Source organism: Bolinopsis microptera, chromosome 3, assembly GCF_026151205.1.
Source record: "Bolinopsis microptera isolate Bmic1 chromosome 3, MBARI_Bmic_1.0, whole genome shotgun sequence".
Lineage (NCBI taxonomy): Eukaryota > Metazoa > Ctenophora > Tentaculata > Lobata > Bolinopsidae > Bolinopsis > Bolinopsis microptera.
The window spans coordinates 284,433-308,007 of record NC_087074.1 but is presented as its reverse complement, the minus strand read 5'-3'; the positions used below and the strand labels follow the sequence as shown (position 1 = coordinate 308,007).

General features: G+C 41.1%; 2 protein-coding genes across 2 annotated transcripts in view; one reads left to right on the top strand and one right to left on the bottom strand.

Moving 5' to 3' along the window:
- Positions 1 to 23,575, top strand: part of LOC134812315 (uncharacterized) — a 63,419-nt gene that overhangs the window by 29,734 nt on the left and 10,110 nt on the right. Inside the window, exons 3-14 of the mRNA XM_063819696.1 lie at positions 3,198 to 3,366; positions 3,958 to 4,169; positions 5,040 to 5,177; positions 8,515 to 8,668; positions 8,788 to 8,909; positions 9,393 to 9,494; positions 9,596 to 9,689; positions 9,804 to 9,943; positions 13,103 to 13,240; positions 13,341 to 13,469; positions 13,638 to 13,764; positions 20,839 to 20,949. Coding sequence (XP_063675766.1) covers positions 3,198 to 3,366; positions 3,958 to 4,169; positions 5,040 to 5,177; positions 8,515 to 8,668; positions 8,788 to 8,909; positions 9,393 to 9,494; positions 9,596 to 9,689; positions 9,804 to 9,943; positions 13,103 to 13,240; positions 13,341 to 13,469; positions 13,638 to 13,764; positions 20,839 to 20,949 — 1,636 coding nt within the window. The remainder of the gene's footprint in view (positions 1 to 3,197; positions 3,367 to 3,957; positions 4,170 to 5,039; positions 5,178 to 8,514; positions 8,669 to 8,787; positions 8,910 to 9,392; positions 9,495 to 9,595; positions 9,690 to 9,803; positions 9,944 to 13,102; positions 13,241 to 13,340; positions 13,470 to 13,637; positions 13,765 to 20,838; positions 20,950 to 23,575) is intronic.
- Positions 1 to 23,575, bottom strand: part of LOC134812318 (peptidyl-prolyl cis-trans isomerase FKBP3-like) — a 106,863-nt gene that overhangs the window by 82,176 nt on the left and 1,112 nt on the right. The gene's annotated exons all lie outside the window — the stretch shown is intronic.

The window sequence follows — 23,575 nt, the reverse complement described above, 5'->3', positions numbered from 1 at the left end:
GTTAAGGGTTTGAAGATAAAGTCGACTTCTGATATGAGTATACTTCCCCTGAAAAAAGTGAGCAATATACTTGCACCAGTGCTTAGCTGCCTAGTCTCTGCGTCTCTACATCAGGGGAAGTTTCCACATAAATTGAAAATCGCGAAAGTAATTCCACTTCACAAAGGTGGGTCACGTGCTGAAGTTTCAAACTATCGACCTATCTCACTACTCTCATGTTTCTCAAAAATCTTTGAAAAAATTATGCAAGCGCGACTATTAGATCACTTAAAGACAGAGAAAATCCTATTTGACTCTCAATACGGATTTCGGGCTGGGCATAGCTGCGAACATGCTTTACTAGAAGCCCAAAACCATATTCACAGGGCACTAGAAAAAAAGCAGGTCACAGCACTGCTTTTATTGGACTACAGCAAGGCCTTTGACATGGTTGACAGCAGTATTCTTCTGAGAAAACTTGAGCACTATGGAGTTCGGGGGTTGGCTTTATCTTGGTTTGACTCATATCTAACCGATAGAGAGCAATACGTGAGCGTCAACAACTGCAAGTCCTCTCACCTCAAACTTAACTACGGAGTACCACAGGGCTCCATTCTCGGACCAATTCTGTTCATAATCTACATCAACGACCTTCCTCAGATTAGTAATTTAGCTAAACATATTTATTTCGCTGACGACGAAAACCTAATAATAAGTACAGATACATTTGAACAACTTAATGCAATGGTGAATGAGATTCTGACTTTGATAATTGATTGGGCTACTAAAAACGGGCTTAAATTAAATGCTAGCAAAACTAAATATATGATCTTTACAAATAAGAAAACTGAGGATATAGAAATCTACATGGGAGGTGAACGACTCAAGCAAAGTTATCACGAAAAGTTTCTTGGCGTGATCATTGATACCAAGCTAAATTGGGCCCACCACATTAGACATTTAGCCACTAAAGTATCTAGAAATGCGGGCATTCTCTACAAACTCAAAGGCTCAGTACCTAACAAAGCACTCAAGTTGATATACAACAGCTTTGTTCAGTCTCACTTGTACTACTGCTGCACAGTTTGGGGAACAAGATCGCTAAACTCCGTCAAAAGAGTCTTCTCGGCCCAGAAAAAGGGCATTCGCGCTGCAGATAACCAATACCACCGCTATTTTTATGACAAAGATCTTAATAGCACACCTACACACACAAAGGAAATTTTCAATAAACTAGAAGTATTAGCTTTACCGAACGTGATAGCTAAATGTATATTATGCTTAATGCACAAAGTTTATTCTAACACTGCACCACCAAATATTATAAGAATGTTTACTGTTTCAAACTTAAACGCACCTAGAAGAGAACCTGAGTTCTTTGCAGTACCATTTAACCGTTTACGTAATTCAGACAAGAGCATTTCTTACATTGGGCCTAAGTTATATAACAAAACAGTCAACATTATTGACAAGGACATAAAATACGTCACCACTTGCCTACAAGACAAATTCCTAAATTCATTCAAGTCTACAGTCAGCAAGCATGTGCTTACTGCACAAGCACTAAACCCGGATGACAAGGACTGGAACAACTCAAATTTCGTACTTTTAGAAATTTAAATAATTTGGTACAACATACTTTGATCATAATAACGAGCAACAAAACTTTAACCTCATAACGAAATATGACTATCTTAGAGCATTTTTTACAATGCTATCGATACCGCGCAATTTCACTGTCATTTACAACTTTTAAAAGATAAAAATATCACCGCGCATTCTTCAGACCCTGTGTCGCTGTTCTAAATTTATGTCAAGAGATAAGAGTTATTTAAAATTCTTAATAGTACTATTTAAATTTGCTAATAGCATAATCATATTTTATACATTATATTATATTAATATTTTATACATTGTGTGCATATATTTATATTTGATTGTAATTAAAGATTTTAAGGCGTTAGTGCCGAGTAATGCCTTCGGGTAGTGCTCCTCAATCAGCACTGTTTAAACAGTAACCATGGTACCACTGTTTAAACAGTAACCATGGTAGCACTGTTTAATTAGTAACCATGGTAGCACTGTTTAAACAGTAACCATGGTAGCACTGTTTAAACAGTAACCATGGTAGCACTGTTTAAACAGTAACCATGGTAGCACTGTTCAAACAGTAATCATGGTAGCACTGTTTAAACAGTAACCATGGTAACACTGTTTAAACAGTAACCATGGTAACACTGTGTGCTCTGTATTCTATCCCCGTACTATAGTAACCATGGTAACACTGTGTGCTCTGTATTCTATCCCCGTACTATAGTAACCATGGTAACACTGTGTCCTCTGTATTCTATCCCCGTACTATAGTAACCATGGTAACACTGTGTGCTCTGTATTCTATCCCCGTACTATAGTAACTATGGTAACACTGTGTGCTCTGTATTCTATCCCCGTGCTATAGTAACCATGGTAACACTGTGTGCTCTGTATTCTATCCCCGTACTATAGTAACCATGGTAACACTGTGTGCTCTGTATTCTATCCCCGTGCTATGCTGACACCTCATTGTCCCAGATAACAAATCACCACAGTCTCTATCTTTTTGTTTCAGAAACTGTTTTAAAAAGTTGCTGGTTGTGAAACTCCGTTACAAATCGTGTTTCGCAATTTTTTGAAAATTTTGTAGAATCTGGACTAATTTTTTGCCGTCGAGCCTCTCCGATAAACTTCCCAAACTTTTCTTCTAATCCTGATGTGAGATGTTAAGCGGCATGCCCCCCTTCCCCCTTGTTAAGCGGCATGCCCCCCTTCCCCCTTCCCCCTTGTTAAGCAGCATGCCCCCCTTCCCCCTTCCCCCTTGTTAAGCAGCATGTCCCCCTTCCCCCTTGTTAAGCGGCATGCCCCCCTTCCCCCTTGTTAAGCAGCATGTCCCCCTTCCCCCTTCCCCCTTGTTAAGCGGCATGCCCCCCTTCCCCCTTGTTAAGCGGCATGCCCCCCTTCCCCCTTGTTAAGCAGCATGCCCCCCTTCCCCCTTCCCCTTTGTTAAGCAGCATGTCCCCCTTCCCCCTTCCCCCTTGTTAAGCGGCATGTCCCCCTTCCCCCTTCCCCCTTGTTAAGCAGCATGTCCCCCTTCCCCCTTCCCCCTTGTTAAGCGGCATGCCCCCTTCCCCCTTGTTAAGCAGCATGTCTCCCCCCAAATAATTGACTATTCTTCTTTGCAGTATAAGTATAACATGAAAGGGACTAATAACGACCTGCTATATTTCCGGGGGGACCTGAAGGTGACCGTTATTAGTGCTGGCAACCTCCCAAACGCAGACGGCTCAAACATTAAAGCAAAGTTCGACAGGCTTTTATCTCGCAACAAAAATAAGAAAAAGGATCTATCAGGTAACAATGTTTATTACTATGGTTATTGTTATGCCGAACTATTAAGTATTAACCATATCTTTTATTATTTTTATCAATTCAACTATATTTCTGACAAAATTTAGTTAAAAATAACCGTGAAGTTTAATTTAGTCAAAAGCTATTAAAATGGAAAAAAGTCACACTTTATGCGGTACAGCCTGTACAAAGTGGCCCCACCCTGAAATAATGCTTGGTAAGATTAGACTTGTGCGTTGTTTTTAACTATCGCTTGTACGTGAATGTAACCATGGTAACATAACAGATCCGTACGTTAATGTGTCAATAGTAACCATGGTAACATAACAGATCCGTACGTGAATGTGTCAATAGTAACCATGGTAACATAACAGATCCGTACGTGAATGTGTCAATAGTAACCATGGTAACATAACAGATCCGTACGTGAATGTGTCAATAGTAACCATGGTAACATAACAGATCCGTACGTGAATGTGTCAATAGTAACCATGGTAACATAACAGATCCGTACGTGAATGTGTCAATAGTAACCATGGTAACATAACAGATCCGTACGTGAATGTGTCAATAGTAACCATGGTAACATAACAGATCCGTACGTGAATGTGTCAATAGACGACCACAAGATTCTACAAACCAGTGTGATAAAGGACAACCTGAACCCAGTCTGGAATGAGACTTTCCTGACGGAGGTGTCCCACGAGGGAAACAAGATGTACTTTTGGGTGTGGGACGATGATATAATCGGCAAAGAGAAACTGGGCCACGCCTCTATAGACCTCCAGGATATCATTAGCAACAAGGTTAATGTACACTAATTTAATTTGCTAATTATTAATTACTCTAATTACACTAATTAAACTAATTAAACTAATTACACCAATTACTCTAATTACACCAATTACTCTAATTACACTAATTACTTTAAATTTAATTACACTAGTCACACTAATTAGTAATTACACTTTGAAATTAATGAACACGATCAAAACAATTGTTTTTGAAGTGATAATGATTTAAAACTATCCAGTAGTTACTGGGGTACCAAAAGTCAGTACACATACGTTGGGGCTTATTTCCTGGTATCACGACTTGCTATAACCGCTCATTCGAGGAAATATTAATTAAAATGTTCATTTTTTTCTTCGAATGAACGTTCATTTTCGCGTCTTTTAGATATTTCGAATGATTGGATCAGATTGTATTATATTGTTTTTATACACCATACATGCAATCACATGATTACCCGATCAATTTAACGAGAGAAACAAGGTGCTCGATTTTAACTCTGTTTCGCGTAATCTTTTCATGTAATACTAAATTCAATGACCTATTGCAATATGCTACACGATTTTTGATTATATGTCGCAATGAAGTTTCCAGCATGTTCGCAAACAAGAGTAATATTATACATAGCATATTATAGTATATAACACAAGTATAAGCAATTCAATGATGATTGGGTGTGGCCTATAAAAATTGAGTATTGGCTATAGTTACACTTACAGTAGCTATAGTTACAGTAGCTATAGTTACAGTAGCTATAGTTACAGTAGCTATAGTTACGGTATAAGCTATAGTTACAGTAGCTACAGTTACAGAAGCTATAGTTACGTAATATATAATGATATTAGCTATGAACCTATAATGACCCTAGAAAATAACAATACCAGGTTTTAAGAAAGAAGCTGGATCTGTTCACTCCGTTCAGGAACTGTAAACCTTGGTTAGATGTGGAAATAGAGTTCAGCCCAGTCTCAGATGCAGTGGGCGAGTTTGAAGTTACCAAATCTTACTTTCCACTCAGACATGTGAGTATCCATAGTAACATGTGGGTAACCATGGTAACATGTGGGTAACCGTGGTAACATATCGGTAACCATGTTGACGGATGTTACTCGTCTAAATTTCTTCGAAGTAGCGCGCGCCGCTTTCTTCTCGCGCGCCGCTTTCTTCTCGGCCAGACCATTAACAATGGTCAATAACCATGGTAAGTGGTCACATGTCGGTAACCATGGGGAGTGTTATAAAGTTGTTGTACTCTATAATATAAGTGTATATTCAACTACAAGCATAACTGCTTGGCGTGATGAGGTACATCTTTGATTGGTCGAAGGTCTTTCAACAACACAGCATCATCACTTTCATAGTAGTCCCCGGCTTATGACGGGTTCATAGCGGTATTAAACATGTTTTTCTGGGCCCAAACATTCTACGCTCCTACTAGTACTATGCTATTACTGGTCTCTTGACTAACTCCCAATCATCTGTCCATATGGTAGTGTTTCTGGACAAATAGATGGTATACGATGCCCTCAGGCTGATCTCAGCGATCTTCATGCAGGCCTTCTTCTTCTCTTTGTTCTTTACGTTCAGGTGGTTCATAAATGTTGGGAGGCTATAGTTGTAAATGCCTCGAGCTCCCACTTCTACTGTCTGGAGCTTGCAAGCCCATCCGTTGGCTTCTATCTCTTCTGTCAGCTGCTGATATCTCTTCATCTTTCGCTTCTCTTGATCAGCAACGTTCTGCTCATTTCCACAAGTCAGCTCCATTAGATAAACCTTCTTTGCTTTATCTGAATAGATCACTACATTTTAGGTTGCTAGGTGTTGACGCAGTGTCATGGATAGCATTGACATGAAACTTTAACAGTTCCGGACTAAGTTGATAGATCAGGTTATTCCACGTGGTGTCGAATGTCATTGTATTTTCCCATGTGAGAAAGAGGTTTTGCCGCTTTTTGTCAAAAAGTGAACAAATAAGTGTCTCTTCATCAAAGGTCCTCACCATGTTGGTTAGCAGTTTCCTCTCTGATGTGTCCTCATATCTTGTCCCATAACCGAGGCCAGTTGTACCAACTGCAGGTTTTCCAACTAACTCTTGGAAGTAAAGTTGGCGCTGACGGTCTTTCAGCTCTTTGGGATAAGACCACATCTTCTGTGTGTCTGCAATAGCCTTATGGTTAGAGTACACTTTTTTTGATGTAGGGGTCACTAGAGTTACAAAGTTGGTGTCCCTTAATAAGTTGGATGACTTTGTACTCAGTGCAGATGTTTTTCAGCTGCAATCCTTTCTGGTCTCTACGTACTCCTGTAGAGGACGGTGGTGGTGCAAGGATGCGCAATCCCTAGCAATCCCTAGCCATACGAGGAACATACGAGGAACTATAATTACAACATTCCTTCTGAGATAAAATATTATATTATTATTATCAATCTTTAGAGATAAAAAACATATGGCGGCAAATATTTGAATTTAGTCGCCAAAAATGCAATTTTACACCTAATCCTGGATTTTTTCATTATTTTCCATTTCACAATTTTGAAAAAATGTTCAGTGAAAGGTTACGAATGATTGTTTTTGCGGAAAAATAAGGATTTTGTAGAACAAGGTGGGTGGGTTTAAATACCCATGCAGAATACCTTACTGGTAGAGGCCTAACTTCAAAAATAAGAGATACAAACGTTTGGTTTTCATTGACATACGTTGCATGCCACTTTTCGCGCGCGAAGCCGCCGAAATATCTAATATTGGGATACGAAACATGTATCAAGGTTTTCAACAAAATTTTCGTTTCGTAAAACTAAGGTTACCTCCCCAGGAGGAAAATTTAGAACAGCGTAGTTGTTGAGTTTTTGAGTTATCTCAAAATCTCCAGAAAAGTCTCATTTTATTTTTGGGCCAATCAAAAGTTGGCAACTTTAACTTTGCGGATTACTGTCCTCTGATTGGCTGAATTGTGTCACGTGCTAGGTGCTTGAAGATTGGAATGTGGCGCTCGTTCAAATCACTTAATGTCGCGCGCGAGGTCAAGCCGGCCGTCTATTTAAATTGAACCAGTTCTAGTAACACCGTCAGCCAGTAAATTTTGCTGGGTATGTCGTCAGTCCTTACTTACTTACTTCCGTCCGTTACCATGTCAACTAGCCGCGCGCAGCGCGCGAGGGTTGCTTTTGTATTACGTCGTGACCGGCCCCACGGTCGTTTCCCCCGTTCTTACGATACAGGAGGAGCCGCGCACTCGTGCGCGGCGAGTCATACAACATATGACAAACAAATGTTTAGTGAAAAGTTACTTAACGGGTAATACTCGTAAAATATTTGTTCCGTCGACGAGTCCAACTCGGCGCGCGTCCTGGTAGGTTGTAAACCTACATAAAGTTACGAATGGTCGTTTTCGCAGAAAAAGAGGGATTGAATTTTGGAGAACAAGGTGGGTGGTTTTAAATGTGTCGTCAGTCCTTACTTCCGTCCGTTACCATGTCAACTAGCTTCGCGCAGCGCGCGAGGGTTCCTTGCGGAGATGTGATGTATAGATAAATGTAAATTTTGGTCAAACACGGCAGCACCTATATAAAATGTAAGCATAGACTACACATTTTTTTTGATTTATGGACATGTTCATTGAAGTTTGTTGGAGGAATTCGCCGCTTCGACGCGCCGCGCGAACTAGCATTCTGATTTTGCTTCGCAGAGCAACGATCTCGATGGGTTGACATCGTCAATCAATGAAGTTTGAGGATATTGGTAAATAATATAATATTAGTGGCCCTATTAAATGGGACGATGAGGTAAAATTTGTCGCACTATGAAACTATAAAAACCTTCCAATTCCATGGTTAGGATAATCGTCTCATCCTCTAGGGAAACTTTGTCACATAACGATATATTTATCAGATGATAAGATATCGCTTAAATTCGGCCGGCGCGGCGGTGAGATGCCAACATTGTCACATTTTAAAAACGTGGCAGAGTTTACATGGCCCCTTGCTGCCATGTTTGACCAAATTTTTGAATTTCCAGTTCATAGGATAGTTCCATATGACAATTATCTACATATTTAGCGAACATATTTTAGGGCTATGATCGGTAGAACTAGAAGAACCATAAAATAATGAGTTGAAAGGGTTTTGACTCAAAACCCTTTCAACTTTTGAGGTACCTACCGGTACCCGCGGTAGGTTGGGGTCTGGGACCCCTCAATATTTTGGTCACATGTCCTAGTTAATTTGTAATCTACTATCTCGATAACAAGCTTCACATCAAATTTAGGGTGCACCCCCTTATATTTGTGTTGAGAGATAAGATATTTTAATATTATGTAAATGTTGAGAAACAAAATTAACCAATACCTCCCCCTTTTATAGACAGGACAAGTAACCTTGTACCAAGACGCCACTTGTCTGCCCTCCCCGGCTCATCAGCAGATAAAAGTACACGGCTCCCCACTCTTAGCCAGATCAGCATGGGACGACATTTCGGACAGCATCAGCAGCGCCAAACGTTTCATCTATATTACCGGTGAGTCGTCAAGTGAGATTTCCCTCTCCTCACCTATTAACTGGTTACCTGAGTACAGGAGGTTTCCCTCTACTAACCTATTAGCTGGTTACCTCTACTCACCTATTATCTGGTTGCAGGATGGTCAATGACTCATACTATACGACTAAAAAGAGATCCACGCGACTGGGAGAAAACTAAATGCAGCGCTCAGTTGGGGGAGATCCTGAAACAGAAAGCTAGTGAGGGGGTCCAAGTTCTGGTGGGTAAATAATTTAATTAGTGAGGACAAAGAAAAGTATAAACTGTAAGTGTTCACATTGTTAACTAGTTAACAATTAACTCGTAACAGTTACAACTTACATTTCGTTTTAAAGGTGTTCCTATAGTTACATCTCGTTTTAAAGGTGTTCCTATAGTTACAACTCGTTATAAAGGTGTTGCTATAGTTACAACTCGTAGTAAAGTTGTTGCTACAGTTATAACTCGTTATAAAGGTGTTGCTATAGTTACAACTCGTAATAAAGTTGTTGCTACAGTTATAACTCGTTATAAAGGTGTTGCTATAGTTACAACTCGTTATAAAGGTGCTGCTACAGTTATAACTCGTTATAAAGGTGTTGCTATAGTAACAACTCGTTATAAAGGTGTTGCTATAGTAACAACTCGTTATGAAGGTGTTGCTATAGTTACAACTCGTTGCTCTGTTGTTAACTAGTTAACTCATTATATAGGTATATTTTAGGTGTTGCTCTGGGACGAGCCGTTTAACAACGAGGAATTAGCCATGTCTGGTGTTGTGGGAACTAATGACGAAGTTACCAGAATATTCTTCTCCAACACCAAGGTTAATTTCTAACGCGCATCATACGTGCTGCTCATTTTGCTTAAAGTAGTAACTTTAATAAGGTAACGTTTCCACAGAAAGTTGAAATTAGAATGATTTAGGTGAAGTGCGTGCTAGCTGTCAGACAGAAAAACAAAAGAGGAATGTTAGAGACTTTCGTTAGTAACACCTCCTTCTCTCATCACCAGAAAACTGGTTAGTAACACCTTCTCTCATCACCAGAAAACTGGTTAGTAACACCTACTCTCATCACCAGAAAACTGGTAAGTAACAACGTCTACTCACATCACTAGAAACACCTTTCCTCAGTGATATGTGACGATGATAGAGCAGCGTGTGGTAGGGTAGCGTATCTGGGAGGGTTGGACCTCACTTTGGGGAGATATGATGACCAGAATCACAGCCTTTTTAGCACAACCAATAATCAACACCAAGAGGATTTCTATCAGGTATTTTATTGCGGTTCTTATCGTGGTAGTTATGGTTACTACCTAGAACATTAGCTCATGTTATCATGGTAGTTATGGTTACTACCTAACATTAACTCATGTTATCATGGTAGTTATGGTTACTACCTAACATTAGCTCATGTTATCATGCTAGTTATGGTTACTACCTAACATTAGCTCATGTTATCATGGTAGTTATGGTTACTACCTAACATTAGCTCATGTTATCGTGGTAGTTATGGTTACTACCTAACATTAGCTCATGTTATCATGGTAGTTATGGTTACTACCTAACATTAGCTCATGTTATCATGCTAGTTATGGTTACTACCTAACATTAACTCATGTTATCATGGTAGTTATGGTTACTACCTAACATTAGCTCATGTTATCGTGGTAGTTATGGTTACTACCTAACATTAGCTCATGTTATCATGGTAGTTATGGTTACTACCTAACATTAGCTCATGTTATCATGCTAGTTATGGTTATTACCTAACATTAGCTCATGTTATCGTGCTAGTTATGGTTACTACCTAACATTAGCTAATGTTATCATGGTAGTTATGGTTACTACCTAACATTAACTCATGTTGTTATGCTAGTTATGGTTACTACCTAACATTAGCTCATGTTATCATGGTAGTTATGGTTACTACCTAACATTAGCTCATGTTATCATGCTAGTTATGACGTATGGTTACTACCTAACATTAGCTCATGTTATCATGCTAGTTATGGTTACTACCTAACATTAGCTAATGTTATCATGGTAGTTATGGTTACTACCTAACATTAGCTCATGTTATCATGGTAGTTATGGTTACTACCTAACATTAGCTTATGTTATCATGGTAGTTATGGTTACTACCTAACATTAGCTCATGTTATCGTGGTAGTTATGGTTACTACCTAACATTAGCTCATGTTGTTATGCTAGTTATGGTAACTACCTAACATTAGCTTATGTTATCATGCTAGTTATGGTTACTACCTAACATTAGCTCATGTTATCATGGTAGTTATGGTTACTACCTAACATTAACTCATGTTATCATGGTAGTTATGGTTACTACCTAACATTAACTCATGTTATCATGGTAGTTATGGTTACTACCTAACATTAGCTCATGTTATCATGGTAGTTATGGTTACTACCTAACATTAGCTTATGTTATCATGGTAGTTATGGTTACTACCTAACATTAGCTCATGTTATCGTGGTAGTTATGGTTACTACCTAACATTAGCTCATGTTGTTATGCTAGTTATGGTTACTACCTAACATTAGCTTATGTTATCATGCTAGTTATGGTTACTACCTAACATTAGCTAATGTTATCATGGTAGTTATGGTTACTACCTAACATTAGCTCATGTTATCATGGTAGTTATGGTTACTACCTAACATTAGCTTATTTTATCATGGTAGTTATGGTTACTACCTAACATTAGCTCATGTTATCGTGGTAGTTATGGTTACTACCTAACATTAGCTCATGTTGTTATGCTAGTTATGGTTACTACCTAACATTAGCTCTTGTTATCATGGTAGTTATGGTTACTACCTAACATTAGCTCATGTTGTTATGCTAGTTATGGTTACTACCTAACATTAGCTCATGTTATCATGGTAGTTATGGTTACTACCTAACATTAACTCATGTTATCATGGTAGTTATGGTTACTACCTAACATTAGCTCATGTTATCATGCTAGTTATGGTTACTACCTTACATTAGCTCATGTTATCATGGTAGTTATGGTTACTACCTAACATTAGCTCATGTTGTCGTGCTAGTTATGGTTACAACCTAACATTAGCTCATGTTATCATGCTAGTTATGGTTACTACCTAACATTAGCTAATGTTATCATGGTAGTTATGGTTACTACCTAACATTAGCTCATGTTATCATGGTAGTTATGGTTACTACCTAACATTAGCTCATGTTATCATGCTAGTTATGACTTATGGTTACTACCTAACATTAGCTCATGTTATCATGGTAGTTATGGTTACTACCTAACATTAGCTCATGTTGTCGTGCTAGTTATGGTTACTACCTAACATTAGCTCATGTTATCATGGTAGTTATGGTTACTACCTTACATTAGCTCATGTTATCATGGTAGTTATGGTTACTACCTAACATTAGCTCATGTTATTATGGTAGTTATGGTTACTACCTAACATTAGCTCATGTTGTTATGCTAGTTATGGTTATTACCTAACATTAGCTCATGTTATCATGCCAGTTATGGTTACTACCTAACATTAGCTCATGTTATCGTGGTAGTTATGGTTACTACCTAACATTAGCTCATGTTATCGTGGTAGTTATGGTTACTACCTAACATTAGCTCATGTTGTCATGGTAGTTATGGTCACTACCTAACATTAGCTCATGTTTTTATGCTAGTTATGGTTACTACCTAACATTAGCTCATGTTGTCGTGCTAGTTATGGTTACTACCTAACATTAGCTTACGTTATCATGGTAGTTATGGTTACTACCTAACATTAGCTCATGTTATTGTGGTAGTTATGGTTACTACCTAACATTTGCTCATGTTGTCGTGGTAGTTATGGTTACTACCTAACATTAGCTCATGTTATCATGCTAGTTATGGTTACTACCTTACATTAGCTCATGTTATCATGGTAGTTATGGTTACTACCTAACATTAGCTCATGTTGTCGTGCTAGTTATGGTTACTACCTAACATTGGCTCATGTTGTTATGCTAGTTATGGTTACTACCTAACATTAGCTCATGTTGTCGTGCTAGTTATGGTTACTACCTAACATTAGCTTACGTTATCATGGTAGTTATGGTTACTACCTAACATTAGCTCATGTTATTGTGGTAGTTATGGTTACTACCTAACATTTGCTCATGTTGTCGTGCTAGTTATGGTTACTACCTAACATTAGCTCATGTTATCATGCTAGTTATGGTTACTACCTTACATTAGCTCATGTTATCATGGTAGTTATGGTTACTACCTAGCATTAGCTCATGTTTTCGTGCTAGTTATGGTTACTACCTAACATTAGCTCATGTTGTTATGCTAGTTATGGTTACTACCTAACATTAGCTCATGTTGTTATGCTAGTTATGGGTACTACCTAACATTAGCTCATGTTATCCCCAGACGTTTCCTGGAATAACAACGCCAGAAGAAGGACCCCGACAGCCGTGGCATGACGTGCACTGCCGAGTAACTGGGGAGGCAGCACTAGATGTGCTCGCTAACTTCACTGAGAGGTGGAGTATGGAGAATCCTGGAGATGTGAGTATTATTAGCTCCTCGTTAATACACTAACTTTGTACTTTGTTTAGAAATACGGAGTTTAATAATTGTTTAAATATTTTTTATCGACTTTTTTCAGATAAAAAATGTTGAGTGTCGCGGAGAAGAGGACCAGGTGGACTCAAACTGGAGAGTACAGATTTACCGCTCCATTCCTGTCGATGCTGCTCTATTTGATGAAAACAAGAAGCACATGCTCCAATCCAAGGTACTTCAGGCAACATAATATACCCACGGATTTGAGGTATTCCATAACTATATTCCATGGCTCTGTAGTTTGGTCATTACTCCTTTACTCTGTTTCTCAATATTATGAGTTAAGGACTAATTAGGTTACAGCCTAAAATATAAATATTTATAAATTTGTTGGTTTCAGCACGGGCGAAGGTACGAGGCGAGTATTCACAGAGCGTACGTGTCTGGAGTAAGAAATGCTGAGAACTTTCTGTACATAGAGAACCAGTACTTCCTGGGGAGCGCCCACACGTGGTACGAGAAAGGAAGTGAGTAAACACTTAGTTACCCTGGCAACAGTGTATAATAGTTACCCTGGCAACAGTGTATAATACTTACCCTGGCAACAGTGTATAATAGTTACCCTGGCAACCGTGTATAATACTTACCCTGGCAACAGTGTATAATAGTTACCCTGGCAACAGTGTATAATAGTTACCCTGGCAACAGTGTATAATAGTTACCCTGGCAACAGTGTATAATAGTTACCCTGGCAACAGTGTAAAATAGTTACCCTGGCAACAGTGTATAATACTTACCCTGGCAACAGTGTATAATAGTTACCCTGGCAACAGTGTATAATACTTACCCTGGCAACAGTGTATAATAGTTACCCTGGCAACAGTGTATAATAGTTACCCTGGCAACAGTGTATAATAGTTACCCTGGCAACAGTGTATAATAGTTACCCTGGCAACAGTGTAAAATAGTTACCCTGGCAACAGTGTATAATACTTACCCTGGCAACAGTGTATAATAGTTACCCTGGCAACAGTGTATAATAGTTACCTTGGCAACAGTGTATAATAGTTACCCTGGCAACAGTGTATAATAGTTACCCTGGCAACAGTGTATAATAGTTACCCTGGCAACAGTGTATAATAGTTACCCTGGCAACAGTGTATAATAGTTACCCTGGCAACAGTGTATAATAGTTACCCTGGCAACAGTGTATAATAGTTACCCTGGACAACAGTGTATAATAGTTACCCTGGCAACAGTGTATAATAGTTACCCTGGCAACAGTGTATAATAGTTACCCTGGCAACAGTGTATAATAGTTACCCTGGCAACAGTGTATAATAGTTACCCTGGCAACAGTGTATAATAGTTACCCTGGCAACAGTGTATAATAGTTACCCTGGCAACAGTGTAAAATAGTTACCCTGGCAACAGTGTATAATACTTACCCTGGCAACAGTGTATAATAGTTACCCTGGCAACAGTGTATAATAGTTACCCTGGCAACCGTGCAAATATAGCCACCCTGACAACAGTGTATAATAGTTACCCTGGCAACCGTGCAAATATAGCCACCCTGACAACAGTGTATAATAGTTACCCTGGCAACAGTGTATAATAGTTACCCTGGCAACAGTGTAAAATAGTTACCCTGGCAACAGTGTATAATAGTTACCCTGGCAACCGTGCAAATATAGCCACCCTGACAACAGTGTATAATAGTTACCCTGGCAACCGTGCAAATATAGCCCCCCTGACAACAGTGTATAATAGTTACCCTGGCAACCGTGCAAATATAGCCACCCTGAAAAAAGTGTATAATAGTTACCCTGGCAACCGTGCAAATATAGCCACCCTGACAACAGTGTATAATAGTTACCCTGGCAACCGTGCAAATATAGCCACCCTGACAACAGTGTATAATAGTTACCCAGGCAACCGTTCAAATATAGCCACCCTGACAACAGTCTATAATAGTTACCCTGGCAACCGTGCAAATATAGCCACCCTGACAACAGTGTATAATAGTTACCCTGGCAACCGTGCAAATATAGCCACCCTGAAAAAAGTGTATAATAGTTACCCTGGCAACCGTGCAAATATAGCCACCCTGACAACAGTGTAAAATAGTTACCCTGGCAACCGTGCAAATATAGCCACCCTGACAACAGTGTATAATAGTTACCCTGGCAACCGTTCAAATATAGCCACCCTGACAACAGTGTATAATAGTTACCCTGGCAACCGTGCAAATATAGCCACCCTGACAACAGTGTATAATAGTTACCCTGGCAACCGTGCAAATATAGCCACCCTGACAACAGTGTATAATAGTTACCCTGGCAACCGTGCAAATATAGCCCCCCTGACAACAGTGTATAATAGTTACCCTGGCAACCGTGCAAATATAGCCACCCTGACAACAGTGTATAATAGTTACCCTGGCAACCGTGCAAATATAGCCACCCTGACAACAGTGTATAATAGTTACCCTGGCAACCGTGCAAATATAGCCACCCTGACAACAGTGTATAATAGTTACCCTGGCAACCGTGCATATATTTTTATCCAACCCTGTATAGGGTCAGTTTCAGACAAATTAAGCATAAATGATATTATTGCCATTTCTGAAGTGGTTTGTAAATAGGCCATTGTTAGCCCCAAGCGTTTTGGTCCCTCATTCCTGCCACTCAGCATTGACTACTGAAAAGTAGAAATTTTGTAAGACTATAGAGAAACTGACCCTGTCTTACGAAACTCAACCACTTGCCATAATACAAATACTAACATTCAAATATAGTTTAATAAATAATTATATACAATCACAAATAGTATTCTACTAAATTTATTTCGAGTTAAGTAAATCGTGGTTTTAACTTTTATTTTATTTATGATGAAGGAATGTAAAATAAAACTTATTGTTTCATTGAAAACTTATTGTTTCATTGTATATATAGTTACCATGGCAACCGTGCATATATACTATTATATATAGTTACCCTGGCAACTCTGTATATATAGTTACCCTGGCAAGCAGAGGTCGTTTTAAGGGATGATAATTAATCACTCTACACTCGACTGTCACGTGACTTTTTAAACATTTTTTTTTCTCACTTTGGCCCTGAATGACTATTCGAAACCCTAACCCTATAATCTGATCCCAACCCTAACCATAACCCAACCCTAACTGAAGCATATGCTGAAACCCTAACGGCTACGGGCTAACCCTAGAGAGAAATTAGACCAACTTCCTTATAAGGTCATATCACGTGATCAAGACAGTTTTTCGCCGATATCTTATCTCGCCATGGGAGCATTTTAACCCTATGTCGGTCGCGGGGGGGTGGGGGGGGGTGATTCGGAATCAGCGTTCGGAAATACATCGATCGAGGTTGGTTTCAACTGTCTAAGAACTGTAAGAGTAAAGGGAACTGACCGGTTAACTCTGTAAGTGTAACCATGGTAACCTGATTAACCATGGTAACCTGATTAACCATGGTAACCTGATTAACCATGGTAACCTGATTAACCATGGTAACCTGATCAACCATGGTAACCTGATCAACCATGGTAGCCTGATCAACCATGGTAACCTGATTAACCATGGTAACCTGATCAACCATGGTAACCTGATCAACCATGGTAACCTGATCAACCATGGTAACCTGATCAACCATGGTAACCTGATTAACCATGGTAACCTGATTAACCATGGTAACCTGATCAACCATGGTAACCTGATTAACCATGGTAACCTGATTAACCTGCAGGTCACAATCTAGATGTTGTACAGACCTACCTTAAAGACGTGAAAGTATTAAAACCATTTTCTTGGTACCATAGTAAGCAAAGAGAGTGCCTTTTGTTATTGAGCATCTTCTGTAATGTGCTGTGTGCATGTCAACTCTTTACACCTAGTATCTTCTTTTTACAGCTGATCCCATTTAATTACATACAGAGGTTGCGATCAATAGCATGAATAGGAAAACGAGGACACTATATCTCAGTTTTTAATACTTTATCTCCGGGAGAAGTACCTACCTCGGGAGACATTGTACTATGGCACCCCTGTGCGGGAGACATTGTACTATAGCACCCCTGTGCGGGAGACATTGTACTATAGCACCCCTGTGCGGGAGACATTGTACTATAGCACCCCTGTGCGGGAGACATTGTACTATAGCACCCCTGTGCGGGAGACATTGTACTATAGCACCCCTGTGCGGGAGACATTGTACTATAGCACCCCTGTGCGGGAGACATTGTACTATAGCACCCCTGTGCGGGAGACATTGTACTATAGCACCCCTGTGCGGGAGACATTGTACTATAGCACCCCTGTGCGGGAGACATTGTACTATAGCACCCCTGTGCGGGAGACATTGTACTATAGCACCCCTGTGCGGGAGACATTGTACTATAGCACCCCTGTGCGGGAGACATTGTACTATAGCACCCCTGTGCGGGAGACATTGTACTATAGCACCCCTGTGCGGGAGACATTGTACTATAGCACCCCTGTGCGGGAGACATTGTACTATAGCACCCCTGTGCGGGAGACATTGTACTATAGCACCCCTGTGCGGGAGACATTGTACTATAGCACCCCTGTGCGGGAGACATTGTACTATAGCACCCCTGTGCGGGAGACATTGTACTATAGCACCCCTGTGCGGGAGACATTGTACTATAGCACCCCTGTGCGGGAGACATTGTACTATAGCACCCCTGTGCGGGAGACATTGTACTATAGCACCCCTGTGCGGGAGACATTGTACTATAGCACCCCTGTGCGGGAGACATTGTACTATAGCACCCCTGTGCGGGAGACATTGTACTATAGCACCCCTGTGCGGGAGACATTGTACTATAGCACCCCTGTGCGGGAGACATTGTACTATAGCACCCCTGTGCGGGAGACATTGTACTATAGCACCCCTGTGCGGGAGACATTGTACTATAGCACCCCTGTGCGGGAGACATTGTACTATAGCACCCCTGTGCGGGAGACATTGTACTATAGCACCCCTGTGCGGGAGACATTGTACTATAGCACCCCTGTGCGGGAGACATTGTACTATAGCACCCCTGTGCGGGAGACATTGTACTATAGCACCCCTGTGCGGGAGACATTGTACTATAGCACCCCTGTGCGGGAGACATTGTACTATAGCACCCCTGTGCGGGAGACATTGTACTATAGCACCCCTGTGCGGGAGACATTGTACTATAGCACCCCTGTGCGGGAGACATTGTACTATAGCACCCCTGTGCGGGAGACATTGTACTATAGCACCCCTGTGCGGGAGACATTGTACTATAGCACCCCTGTGCGGGAGACATTGTACTATAGCACCCCTGTGCGGGAGACATTGTACTATAGCACCCCTGTGCGGGAGACATTGTACTATAGCACCCCTGTGCGGGAGACATTGTACTATAGCACCCCTGTGCGGGAGACATTGTACTATAGCACCCCTGTGCGGGAGACATTGTACTATAGCACCCCTGTGCGGGAGACATTGTACTATAGCACCCCTGTGCGGGAGACATTGTACTATAGCACCCCTGTGCGGGAGACATTGTACTATAGCACCCCTGTGCGGGAGACATTGTACTATAGCACCCCTGTGCGGGAGACATTGTACTATAGCACCCCTGTGCGGGAGACATTGTACTATAGCACCCCTGTGCGGGAGACATTGTACTATAGCACCCCTGTGCGGGAGACATTGTACTATAGCACCCCTGTGCGGGAGACATTGTACTATAGCACCCCTGTGCGGGAGACATTGTACTATAGCACCCCTGTGCGGGAGACATTGTACTATAGCACCCCTGTGCGGGAGACATTGTACTATAGCACCCCTGTGCGGGAGACATTGTACTATAGCACCCCTGTGCGGGAGACATTGTACTATAGCACCCCTGTGCGGGAGACATTGTACTATAGCACCCCTGTGCGGGAGACATTGTACTATAACACCCCTGTGCGGGAGACATTGTACTATAGCACCCCTGTGCGGGAGACATTGTACTATAGCACCCCTGTGCGGGAGACATTGTACTATAGCACCCCTGTGCGGGAGACATTGTACTATAGCACCCCTGTGCGGGAGACATTGTACTATAGCACCCCTGTGCGGGAGACATTGTACTATAGCACCCCTGTGCGGGAGACATTGTACTATAGCACCCCTGTGCGGGAGACATTGTACTATAGCACCCCTGTGCGGGAGACATTGTACTATAGCACCCCTGTGCGGGAGACATTGTACTATAGCACCCCTGTGCGGGAGACATTGTACTATAGCACCCCTGTGCGGGAGACATTGTACTATAGCACCCCTGTGCGGGAGACATTGTACTATAGCACCCCTGTGCGGGAGACATTGTACTATAGCACCCCTGTGCGGGAGACATTGTACTATGGCACCCCTGTGCGGGAGACATTGTACTATAGCACCCCTGTGCGGGAGACATTGTACTATAGCACCCCTGTGCGGGAGACATTGTACTATAACACCCCTGTGCGGGAGACATTGTACTATAGCACCCCTGTGCGGGAGACATTGTACTATAGCACCCCTGTGCGGGAGACATTGTACTATAGCACCCCTGTGCAGGAGACATTGTACTATAGCACCCCTGTGCGGGAGACATTGTACTATGGCACCCCTGTGCGGGAGACATTGTACTATAGCACCCCTGTGCGGGAGACATTGTACTATAGCACCCCTGTGCGGGAGACATTGTACTATAGCACCCCTGTGCGGGAGACATTGTACTATAGCACCCCTGTGCGGGAGACATTGTACTATAGCACCCCTGTGCGGGAGACATTGTACTATGGCACCCCTGTGCGGGAGACATTGTACTATAGCACCCCTGTGCGGGAGACATTGTACTATAGCACCCCTGTGCGGGAGACATTGTACTATGGCACCCCTGTGCGGGAGACATTGTACTATAGCACCCCTGTGCGGGAGACATTGTACTATAGCACCCCTGTGCGGGAGACATTGTACTATAGCACCCCTGTGCGGGAGACATTGTACTATAGCACCCCTGTGCGGGAGACATTGTACTATAGCACCCCTGTGCGGGAGACATTGTACTATAGCACCCCTGTGCGGGAGACATTGTACTATAGCACCCCTGTGCGGGAGACATTGTACTATAGCACCCCTGTGCGGGAGACATTGTACTATAGCACCCCTGTGCGGGAGACATTGTACTATAGCACCCCTGTGCGGGAGACATTGTACTATAGCACCCCTGTGCGGGAGACATTGTACTATAGCACCCCTGTGCGGGAGACATTGTACTATAGCACCCCTGTGCGGGAGACATTTTACTATAGCACCCCTGTGCGGGAGACATTTTTATGCGCTGATACAGTGTGTACAGTGTATATTATGTGGTATATAAAGAAAATATTGCATGCATTTTCCAATTTCTTTAAAATATTTTCCATGCTGAAATTCAATTTGACTCAGAATTAATTTGAAAATGAGAACACTTTTTAACCACAAATTGAAAAAGATTTTTACCCCTGACAAAAGTGTTGTATTCCTGACAAAAGTTTCTAACCTCTCCAGGTCCGAGATGTAACCACCTGGTACCGGTTGAGATAGCACTGCAAATCTGCGAGATGATAGAAAAAGGGAGGCGCTTCACAGCGTACATTCTAGTTCCCCTCTTCCCTGAGGGTGAGTAAATTATAGATTCGTCCGGGTTTTTGAGTGAGAATTCGCGGGAAGAGCCGGGATATCAAATAGAGCGATAGACACCCACGCAGAATTCCTCTATAGCACATTTTCCACTTGTCAAGCGTGTTTAATTAAATTTAATCCGTCCCGTTAACTATTGACGGTGGCTGATTGGCTCCTGTAAGATGTGTAATGTGATTAAGTTTAACTCTCATTGCACATATGGTAACAGGAATTCTTTGTTATTCGTAGCATGGGTTGATGGAGAGTGGAGATACACAGTTTTAAATCTATGTTAATGATTAAGTGATTAACATCCCGTTGACTGTTCATCGATTCGGTTGATGTGTAATACCATTATTATACTTATAGTACGTATTCTCCTTTTGATGGTGTAAGCTGTGTAGTAAGCTGAATTTTGTTTTTTAATATATTCAGGCCGGATTTGTACTAATTGTAAATATATTGTGTACCGAATAGAAACTTGCCCTGTTTTGACACCGCCAGTTAAATGTTGTTTTTGCGAATTTGACTTTCTGCCCTCACGTTTTCTCCGTCTCATACTCTCCTGGAAACTTTAGTCATAGATGCTTACAGTTGCGAACTCACACTCATGGCGAGTGCTTGCATTATGATCGTTTACAATTACATGAAGCAATAAGCTGACAAATTTTTTGATAACGGCCGGTTTTTTGTCGGTGCTCTATTCTTCTATTGCATGTGTTCTATAATCAGTAATTTTGCCCTGTTCGGCATCTTGAACCAAAGGCAAAAGCATGATTTTCTCGTAAATTTGCAACTTGAGTTCGAAATCTTTTAACTTCTATTTGCTATGATTGTTGGAAACTGTAAAGCGCCCGCTGGTGGACATAATACATATCCTACTCGCCTCGCGGGCGGAATTCCGTATAGCACTCGGGCCCAACGGGCCGGCCTCCGGGGATATGTCGTCCTCGGGCTGTGCGCCCTCGGGGACATATATTATATCGCCGCGCGTGCGAGGGCGATATAAATTTCCGCCCGCTAGGCTGCGTGGATATATATATATATATATTTCATGGCTGGACTTCTACACAATAAAAGAAAGCGGTTGTGATTAGATCATCGAAAGTCTTTGCATCATTTATTTACATCAATTCTGAGAAATTATATCATTAAAGTAACTACAACAAATACGAATCATATACAATTGAGAATAAATACAAACTAAAAGCAGTGGTGAAATCTGATGAACTGAAATTTAAAAAAGAAACTGAAAGCCGTTAAAAATGTACTCTTATCTTATCTCTTATCTAAATACTGATAACTGATTCTCGGAAAATCACTTAAAATCACAACAAAAAACCTGTAAAATTAATACTTAAGTAAAAAATGTAGTATGCACGTCTCTGGGATAATGGTGTAACTAAATAAAATCTACAAAATATACTAAAACTAAAACTAAGCTCCGGCAGATTTAAAAAGTATATGGTTACTATCAAGGGTGTTCATACCCCCAAACCGTTCAAGGGTTTTCAATTGGGTCTGGTAGAACCCCTCTCTAGCTTCCATAGCCTTTTCTTTGTCTGCTTTACTAATATTAGGCTCAAATACTAAAGCGTCTACTATAATGACAGAAAGGTGCTTACTAAGTGAGGAATTATAGGAGGCTATGGTACTAAAATCTAAATCATGATCAATATCTAAAAAATGGTTAACTAATTTACAACTTCTTATACCTTTCTTTATGTGACTCTTATGGTTAGAGAATCTCTTAGGGAGATTTGAGGTAGTATATCCTACATACGACTGTTTACAAGTCTTACACTCCATTAAATAAATGAGGTTATAACTCTGACAAGATATATACTTAGTTATAGGGAAAACTTGTTTAGAATGGTGACTACTAAAGTTGGAACAGGGGGACAGGAAATTTTGCTTACAAACATAGCATTTACCACAAGCATGGCACCCTGGGTCGACAGCCCCGGGAACCGCCCTTAGACTTTCGGAGTCTGGTTCCTGGATCTGACTTGCAGTTGTTTCTCTCTCATTGTCACAGTTTAAAGTTCCACTGGCACGGTACTTATTGTGTACAAGCATGCCACCGATAGTTTGATTCTTTCGATGACTCACGAATACACTGTCCGCACGTACCAGCTTCTTCAGGGCCGGATCAAGGTTGAGAAGGTGCTTATACTTATGGATAATGCCCCCCATGTTGGGAAGTGCTGGATTTTGATCCATCACCATGGGTATTAAACAGGCAGTCGACTCATCCTTGTCTTTAAGGGTATACAAGTTTTTCCTATTAGCTATATCACTAAATTTGTTAAAGGCATCTTCTATAATACTGGAATGATAACCTCGGGCTAGAAGGTAACGTGTATAGACCTCTCTCTGCTCCAAGAAGTTAGTGTCTTCACTGTTGTTCTGTCTCACCCGCCTCGCCACTCCAAAAGGTATGTTTTTTACAACATGGTTCCTATGGCATGACGTGGGGATAAGGTAGCAGTGGGTGTCACTAGGTTTAGAGTAGAGTTTGGTGTGGACAACATCACCAACAGCATAGACATAGGTGTCTAGAAACTCAACGCCGTCCCTAGAGTAGTCGTAAGTAAACAAAAGGTTTGGGTGGATACTATTG